This window comes from Megalops cyprinoides, chromosome 21 (assembly GCF_013368585.1).
Source record: "Megalops cyprinoides isolate fMegCyp1 chromosome 21, fMegCyp1.pri, whole genome shotgun sequence".
Lineage (NCBI taxonomy): Eukaryota > Metazoa > Chordata > Actinopteri > Elopiformes > Megalopidae > Megalops > Megalops cyprinoides.
In genome coordinates, this window is record NC_050603.1 from 7,047,972 (window position 1) to 7,057,592 (window position 9,621).

The 9,621-nt window shown below is 42.4% G+C and overlaps 1 protein-coding gene across 1 annotated transcript; it reads left to right on the forward strand.

The window, feature by feature from the left end:
• Window positions 1-1,376: 1,376 nt before the first annotated feature.
• Window positions 1,377-6,987, forward strand: LOC118796532 (triosephosphate isomerase B-like). Its single transcript, XM_036555471.1, has 7 exons — window positions 1,377-1,605; window positions 3,663-3,786; window positions 3,940-4,024; window positions 4,351-4,483; window positions 4,804-4,889; window positions 5,665-5,752; window positions 6,358-6,987. Exons 1-7 carry the CDS (start codon window positions 1,494-1,496, stop codon window positions 6,474-6,476), a joined length of 747 nt encoding a protein of 248 aa, XP_036411364.1. The 5' UTR covers window positions 1,377-1,493; the 3' UTR covers window positions 6,477-6,987.
• The last annotated feature ends 2,634 nt before the right edge of the window (window positions 6,988-9,621 follow it).

The following is a 9,621-nucleotide window of genomic DNA, read 5'->3' on the forward strand; positions in this document are numbered from 1 at the left end:
AACACCATTTTTAGTCATTTGGCATTTATTTCTTCTCAAAATTGCTTGTAAAATACATTAAATGTCAAGAAAATATTGTAAGCAATCACATAAACAGAACTTGTGTGAATTATGTACTTCAAATGAGATTCCCCTAGAAACTAAACATTTCATTTTATTCCCTAAAAAAATCCAATTGAAGGTTTTTCTTAGCGTCATTTGCGCATGACAAGTGTGCAAATTTTCTGTGCGTAACGATATAAAAAAAAACGCATGCGAAAAGTACGGACTTGGTGTGCAAAGGCCTGAAGTCCCATAGGGTTAAAATATTGCTTACTACCTGCATGTGCCTGCCTCCAGTAGATGGCGACATTGCGCTTTTTGCGTGAGAACCATTCACTGGGGTCTCACACCTCATGTTATGGCTGATTTTCTTAACCACACCGCGGCTGGTTACTCACACAAGTCCTTTTATATCTACTATATGTATAAACCCGTGAAAATAACGGTAGAAAACATTGCATATTCTGTGAAATTCAGAAGGGGGGCCTTTTCAAGAAAATATACTTTTCTCAGGAGTATTCGTTGGTAAACAAGACAGTTCTTCAGTATGTAGGCATATGTATATTTATAGATACTGTGCATAAAATGCTAATTTAAAATTAGGTCATGAATCTATACATCACAAGACTGTCTGCAAATTCGGTGGGAAATAAAACTTGGGCAGTTAATTGATTTTTTTTTCCTTTCCTCATTGGTACTCATAAAAATATCCACTGTCCATTGAAAAAATCCCGTTTCCCTTAATGATTCTATAACAATAAACGTGTGAGAGGCTGAAAAGGTTTTGATAATTTCAGAGAAATCAGAGAAGAGCAAATTTATAAAATGGAATGCAAGTCAATATCGAAAGTAATTAATAGTCTGTCGGGGTGTTTTCTTGTTATGAAAACAATTTCATGGGAAGCAGGTACGGATGGGAAACGTGCTATTTGAGAATCATATGGCGTTTTTTACGTTTTTACTGCGCATGTGTAGTTTACAAGGCAAGGGTGTGCATAGGATAGGGCCGTGTTTCCCAACCCTGCTCCTGGAGGCACACTGTCCTGCATATCTTCTATGTATCCTTCCTGCTTGACTAAATCAGGTGTGCTCAGCTAATCAAAAGTGCCACTGATGAGTTCAGTCAGGTAGGTAGAGCAGGGATAGATAGAAGATATGCAGGACGGTGTGCCTTCAGGAGCAGGGTTGGGAAACGCTGGGATAGGGCACATCCCTCCTGTCAGCCCGTGTTATGCTGCGCGTCACGGTCACCTTGGTCCCGCACTCGGCGCGCTAAATGCGGAAAGACGTCATGGGCGTGTCTTTAGCCGACCAATAGGATGCATGGAGAGGATGGGAGCATGAGGAAGGAAGTTAATACAGACCGCTGTTGCAGCATCTGAAGAGAGTGGGTCTCTGCTGAAGGTCATCTGCTGTCACTCCTCAGAATCGCATCAAGACTCCTAAAAATCATGTCTCCCAGGAAATTCTTTGTCGGCGGAAATTGGAAGATGAACGGCGACAAACAAAGCCTGGGAGATCTAATCAACGTGCTAAACACTGCCCAGCTCCACCCTGACACCGGTAAGGTTAGCTAGCTAGCTACCTTGCAACCTGACGCTAATCGGCAGCAGTAACTGGCTTAGCAAGCTAATTGCATTTCTGAGTAAAAACACCAGCCTATTATTATTGCGGACTAGTATAGCTAGCTACCCAGCTAGCCATCTTTTGTCTCCAGTGTCAAGCCGCACCTGCGTTTTGCTTGCGAATGGAGCAGTCAGCTAGATGGCCGATTAGCTAGTGTAGTGCCTACGTAGTTAGTCAAGCAAGTCAAAACATTGCAAGCGTTTATTGGGTCGTACGACGCGAGGTAAATAAGCTTGCCAATCAGTGAAGGTTTATGAGTTTGTAAGATTGCAAAAAAAAATAAATAAATTGCGAGCGGGCTGGTGGCCTTTGCTGAGAGACAGGACCTGTCATTTTTGGGCACGTGCACTGAGGAGGAAGCCATTACCTGCTTCGCTAAATAGCATGATTGTTGCTAGTTAGCTAGTTGCGTGCTCCGGCCCCACCATTGTGTCGATTGCGTGCTGGCATTAGCGTCTTGTGTGCTGGGTTGGACATCTGTGTCGCTTGCAGCGCCAAGTGGCCATTACAGAAGATTAGCGGCACGCCTCTGCGGTCCTGGTGTTCCCGTAGTCCGGTCATGATTGAACAGAGCGCCCGTCCTCGTTTCGTAACCTTAACCTGCAGGGTTCCCATCTCGCTAATGCTTTGCGCACAGCATCGCGGCAATGTCGTGTCGGCCTTGTCTGTTGTGTATTGCGGAGGTTTATTTTGACATGTTATAAAACCTTGCCGATTAATTTGTAAAACATCGGTAAGCATCGGTATCTGCCTCGAACAGAGTGCAGTATAAAGTCATAGACTTTGGTACAGCCGACTTCTATCCATCTTCCTCTTTCCATGCTGATAATAGCGTTTGCTGTTCCACAAGCGAAAATCAGTGTTTGATAGTGTTTCTTTTACATCTTCATGTCAAGATAAAACGTGTAAATCCAGTATATAAGCCTACACCACCACTACTGGCTAGGTTTTCCCTCAAATAGACCACTACTTTGTGTTACATTCATTTGGCAGACGCTCTTATCTAAGTGACGTCCAGCACAATAGAACATAAGTGTATCAATTCAACTTGAATGAGCAACAGTGTCAGACCAGGCTAACAACACTCTCAAACCAGCGAGAGCGAGCATGACACTATTCAGACCCTAGGCTAAGTTAACATATGCAACCTGACTAGACAAGGAAAGCCAAATATACTACCACATATCAGTCACTACATTACAGAATCCAAGACGCATCGCAACACTAGACATAAAATAAACAGCAGTACTACAAGTGGAAGGTGTTAGGGGGTAAAGACTGAGGGATTGAGAATAGATAGAAGAGCCCCTTTCAGTGTGAACTGACCTTTTTTTCTTTGTCTTTTTTTTTTTTTGAGGAAAAAAAGTTGAAGTTGTACTCTAACTTGCACTGTAAGCAGATGGTATTTTGCTGGTGTGGTCTTTACTGGGTACTACAAATTACAGTAATAAAGAGCGCTGTCTGACCTTTGCGATGTTTAACGTAGACACTCTTCCACGCTGCTGCACCACATTGAGAGCCCAAAGATCAGGAATTGAATGGTTACATTTACATTTATATTTACATTTACATTTATTTATTTAGCAGACGCTTTTATCCAAAGAGACATACAGAAGTGCATACAGTAAGCATAGCGACAGTACAGGGTCAGGATGTGTACAGTTCCACAATGAGACAGTTCTCAGCTGAGAGCAAGGTCTGTTTGAGGACGCAGTACTAGCTAATTTATACAACTACGGGGAATGGGGCAACTAAACAAGATCCAACTTCAAAACAGCGCAATGAGTGCCGGAGTAACGGCGGCTAAACTTCATTGTCATCAAAGAGTGAATCTAAACTACACTTTCCCACTGCACTTTCACTGTAGAGCAGTTGTCAAAGGTCACATGGGTGAGGCCCCAGCGTTCATCGATATGTGAAAGCTGGATGAAGACGAGGCTGGTCCTTCCGGGGCCGTCAGTGAACGTGCACTGTTGACTCGCTTTCTCACACAGAGGTGGTCTGCGGTGCCCCTTCCATCTACCTCGACTTCGCCAGGGCCAACCTGAACCCCAGGATCGCAGTGGCTGCGCAGAACTGCTACAAGGTTCCCAAGGGCGCCTTCACTGGAGAGATCAGGTACTGCAAGTGTCCTCTGCCACGCTGACACTGGTTCACTTTACTGAGCACTGACATGGAAGGAGTACCCATGGTGCATGATAACGGCCTTTCTCTCTCTCTCTCTCTCTCTCTCTCTCTCTCTCTCTCTCTCTCTCTCTCTCTCTCTCTCAGTCCTGCAATGATTAAAGACTGTGGGGTGGAGTGGGTGATTCTGGGGCACTCTGAGAGGCGCCATATTTTTGGAGAGAGCGATGAGGTATGCTTTATTTGTTCGCTGTTGTTCTGTGGTAAAGGGGCTCAGTTTGTAATCTAAAGGTTAGATCTGATTTCTGCTGTTGTATACTCCAAGCTATGTAAATCACACTCAGGCAAGGGTGTCTGCTAAACAAAAAAGAAAATATTGTGGACTCTTACATACATTTGGCAACTCAAGTGTTCTCCGAGAAAATCGGAGTCCAGTGCATTTGCCATTGATTGGGGGGAATAAACAGTTTCACCTCTGTGACCTCTGTTTCTGTAATTGTGATGTCATCTGCCCTGTATCTTGGTCACGGATTGGCTGCATACAATTTGTACCGATAGCTTATTGGCCAGAAGGTGGCTCACGCCCTGGAGAGCGGCCTGGGTGTGATCGCCTGCATCGGGGAGAAACTGGATGAAAGAGAGGCGGGGATCACTGAGAAGGTGGTGTTTGCACAGACCCAGGCTATCGCAGGTAAGGGCCACTGTGAACAGCCATTCAGTCATGGAGCTGCAAAACAGTCAAAACAAATATAATAGAAACAAACCATAATGGTGAAAGCACGGAAAGAGCAGTACAAGGACAACAGATCAATGACTAAAAACAAGGCAACTAATAAAAGGCCAGTATCAGATGTAAATAGCAGTAGATCAAAAATGATTTTCAATAATGATGACAAGAACTGACAACAGATTACAAAAAAATTAAAAATTAAAACACAAAACAAGCAACACAGACAAAATCTAGTCAAAGATGTATAAGAAAGTGAAAATGTGTGATGTGATATGTTGCAGACAATGTGAAGGATTGGAGCAAAGTGGTCCTGGCATATGAGCCTGTCTGGGCTATTGGCACTGGCAAGACTGCCTCTCCTCAACAGGTAGACGACTTCTCACACTTACTCCGGGGGGTGGGGTGGGGGAGGTGGACTTAGGCCTTTGCAGCTCACTGCACATGTAGAATTCGCCTGTGCAATCCTCAGTTAAAGTCAACACTCAGATCACTTGCATTGTATGCTTACGTTCAGCGCAGCAGTACCTGTGTTGAGTTTGACCATGAATTTGCTACAGTTGATGCAGAGTGTGTCTTTTTATGTGGCTGCGTGATGGCACACACCCACCTGTACCAGGTTGTTACGCCCTAAATTGCATCTCGGAATGATTGAAATTGTCATGTGCCCATTTGCCAAACCTGGCTGAGTTGGACAGAGTGATTCTATTGTATATGCAGGGCAAAAGGGGGTAACCAAAGTTAAAAAAGTCACTTGTCATGACATTGTTTTAGCTCCCAAAAGCTTGATCGTTGTCTGCATAGTGAAACAACATAGAACTGTACAATGACAAATTAATTATGCAACTAGAGCTTCTGTTTAACCCACTTTATAAATTACCTGGTGTTGCAGTCCCTAATGTCCACCTTTGTTTCGGGGAAGGTGTTCATGTATGGGTACATCCATGTTGCATTTGCAGCTTTGTGTCTGTATTTGTGTGTGTGTGTGTGTGTGTGTGTGTGTGTGTATGTGTGTCTGCATACATGGGTAGGTTTCGGTATCTGAGTGTGTACCTGTGTGCACATGTGTGTACTTCCTACTTCCCTGTGGGATGGCAGTATAGGCTAAGTCACAAACTTCCTCTGTTTGTCTTCTGTGCCCTTAGGCCCAGGAGGTCCATGACAAGCTCAGGCAGTGGTTAAAAGCCAATGTGTCTAATGCAGTGGCGGACTCTGTCAGAATCATCTATGGAGGTCAGTAGGGGACACACTGTGCAAGACTGCTTAGTCTCATAGCCATAAGCATTAACCAACAATGTGAATGTGTTGTGAATGTGTTATGTCATTCTGTGTGCCCTGAACCACTCTCCATGAACTACTTTTGGCCAAAGTTCACATATGTTATAGGAATCCTTTGCCAAGCACATGGGCTTACAATCATGAATTAGCACTGCACTTGATGAGGTTTTGAATATGTCAAAGTAGGGGTTGGAAGGATGGTGATCCCTGAGAGATAAACCTAAATTCCTATAATGTGCATATCAAGGTTTAATTTTCTCCACATTACACAAAAGTAAAAAGATAGCACAAGTTTGAAGTAATACAGAATTGTACAGATAGTGTGTTGACAATCTATCCTCAGCACCAGCTGCTAACAAACAACAGCAGGGTTTAGCAATGCAACAAGCACTGACATAACCTTCAACCTGATGAGAGGATTTTACCCCAAGTGCTCATCCTGGCACACTATCAAACTTTCACATAAAATTGTTCAGGTTTGGAGTAGGAGTGGATCAGCAGATCCTGGATCAGTTGTTAGGGCCCTGTTCACAGACCTCCCTGATCTCTTGTTTCCTCAGGTTCAGTGACAGGGGGTACGTGCAAGGAGCTGGCATCCCAGAAGGACGTGGATGGGTTCCTGGTGGGCGGAGCCTCCCTCAAGCCGGAGTTTGTCGACATCATCAATGCGCGCGCCTAAAATGGAGGCAAGAGCTCTCCAGGCATCTCTAGCAGAGGACCAAGTACAGCTCAACATGTCACTCGCAGATACCCCCCCTATAACCAGGGATTGTGTGTGATGTCACTTCCTGTCACAATTCCAACGAGTCCTTGTATTTATAAAGGGTCAGGTTGACACACGCTACACTGCACCTTAGTGTAGATGTACTTGAAGCACTTTTTGAGTGTATAATCTGGGCACCCTAATCCGTTTCAAACCAGCATTGCACTTGAGTTAATGATGCTGAGAGCAGATAATGTGTGCTTGCTTCTGAAAGTTTACCAGTTTCGTCTGTTGTCTCATTTGTTGTCAGATGCCTTTATGTGGCTTTGTATGTAATTCCAATATAGTATTAATATTTCCCTCATTCCATTTGGCGGGACTACCAAAGGAAAGGTCGCTGACCATGTGTCAATCATGCTTCTGATGATGGCTTTTATTGGAAATCTGTGTAGCCTAGAAAACAAATAAAGGAAACGGTTAGACTGTCTTTATTTTTGTGCTGATTTTGTCATTATCTCCCTTCAGCTTTTTGTAAGGTGACCCTGTGTCTCTAAACCTTTTTTGGAATTTTGACTGCACTTGCATCCCCATCTTAAACCTATGGCCCCTGGGTGTGGCCATTGACTGTACACATCAAGTAACATCAAATCCACTTCGTCTGATCAAGAGTTGACATGACCCTATATGGCCTGATATAAACTGAAGGTTTTGTAGTTGCAAGCAGTGAAAACTTAAAAAGCTTAGAGCTCTTTATTAGAGGACAGCACCTCTCCTTGTCCTCTAAAATTGGGCTCTGCAAGATCACAGATTAGAAGTACTGTGTAGGGAGGACTAGACTACAGCTGAAGGAGGACGTTATGACCTACTGTCAAAGGCGGTTTCACACATTTAGGTAAAAGATATACATTTTCAACATGTAAATTATCAGATATTAGGCATATGGCCAGCTTATACATAAGGTAGGTAGCAGAGTTGGTTTCATTTCCATTTCAGTTTAATCAATTCAAGGAATGAATTGAAATTCAATTAATCATCCATCATTTTCTTTGTCATTTTTTAAAGTAATGAGTTGAATTTCTGTTCACTTCGCATTGTGCGTTTTACAACAAAGGACACAAAGCACTGTACAGACGTTTTCCAGATGAAATTAAAAAAAAACAAAAAGATCCATGGTTAGTATTTTTTATTGTTTGAAATGTTACACACATGCGCACAATGACAGACATCACTGATCTGCTGCTCAGGAGATTTTTTGTGAAACCCTTAATAGGTGTTTCAGAGGATCTATAGGATTCCACTGCACTGAAGAAACTCAGAACAAACAAAATAACAGCATCAATCACTGGCAAAACAAATGTCAGCATTTATGAAATCATTCTATCAAGCCTGAGAATCATTTATAAAAACTAAACTAACAATCAAATTATATTCAATATTGTGATTATCATGGTTTAATCTACTAGGGAGGAATAACAAAACATGCAAAACAAGCTCAAGACAGGTTGACAGAGACAAGGACAGTTCATACAAAACGGCTATGACACGATACAAGTATATGGCTGAGATTTATGGATACGAAGTTTAGCATACAGTATAGAATGTTTGCATGAACCTTCATGATAAAACAAAAGAAAGGTCTCATATATTAGAGCTCTGACATGTATGTCACAAGAGATGTATATATATATATTTTTTTTTTACTCAGCAGTTGTAATACAATGTAATATCAATTTTTACATGTAATACACAACTGCCCCTCCAGATTTCAACAGTCATGTTCTCAGTTATGTGTGGGAGTCTGTTGCCATTGTCTCGGTTGACCTTTTTAATGCATTGGTCTCGCAGATCCACCGAAAGCTTTTACCACACTCTTCATCGTACCATGTGGTTGAGTGAATTTGCGATTTGGTAATGGTAGCACAATCTTCATTTCCATTGTTATTTGGATCAGAACTGGCCCAGAACCTGAAAGATAAGAGTGTCATAACGATCAACACACCTAAACATTTACATCAGTAACTGTTAGCCTGTACCCAGCACAGCTGTGACACAATGAGGATAAACTTACAGAAACCGTAAGGGAAGATTCCTGTGCATCTGATCAACAGACTCTGATCAATCAGAAACAAAATACCCCCTGTGCACATACCTCACACACATGCAAAAATACACTGGAACACCCACACAAACACACCCATATGCACTCGCACACACACACACCTCCCAAATGTGGCACTTCTGATATTTCATATTTGACATTTGGAAACGACACTTCTGCTTTTCATCTTTTTTTTCTTAATGCTTGAACAGCAACGGTAGATTACGGTGGGTGTGTTTAACACCGTTTCACTTAACAATATCTGCACTGCTGCTACTACGTGGCCTTACGGTGTAGTCATCAGAGTGGAGTCCACCCAGACCCAGACAGCCTCGTTGACTGCATCAGTCATTCCAATCCAGTAAGGTGCCCATCTGAGTTCGTCATAGAGCTCAACGGTCTCGCTGATGAACGTCTGTGTGAGATACACACACATTCACACCTCAGAGGGAGAGTCACACGCTTAGCTAACAAATCTTATGGAAGTAGGTCGGTCACGAGTTTCGAGCTACGGCCCTTGGATTTCACATGGCTCAGTAAGAGACACATTTAGTTCACCAAGCTAAAGATCCACATTCCTGGTTAAGGGTACTATGCTGAGTAACAGATTTTTACTTTTTAAAATGACATCTCTCCACTATTTCATGCATTAAATGATGGGTACACCAATGTAAAATATAAATTGCTGATTAATATATATATGTTTAGGAAAGTTGAAAATGAAAAAAAAACATTAGAGAAAAAAGAACATTAGTGTAAAAAAGTGTAAAGCGTAAAAAAAAAAAATATGGGATTAATCATAACAACCAACTCAAGAGTTCCAACATCAATTACAACAACAAATTAAGCACGTATTCTTTCCCATGTGACACAGTAAAAAAGAAGACTGTGTAAAAGCTGTAAAGTAGAAAAAAACAATTATTCCCATCTTGTCCCTGTGTCAGGGGGTGATGTTTTCTTCTGCAGCTTACTTGCACACACACACACACACACACACACACACACACACATACACACACACAC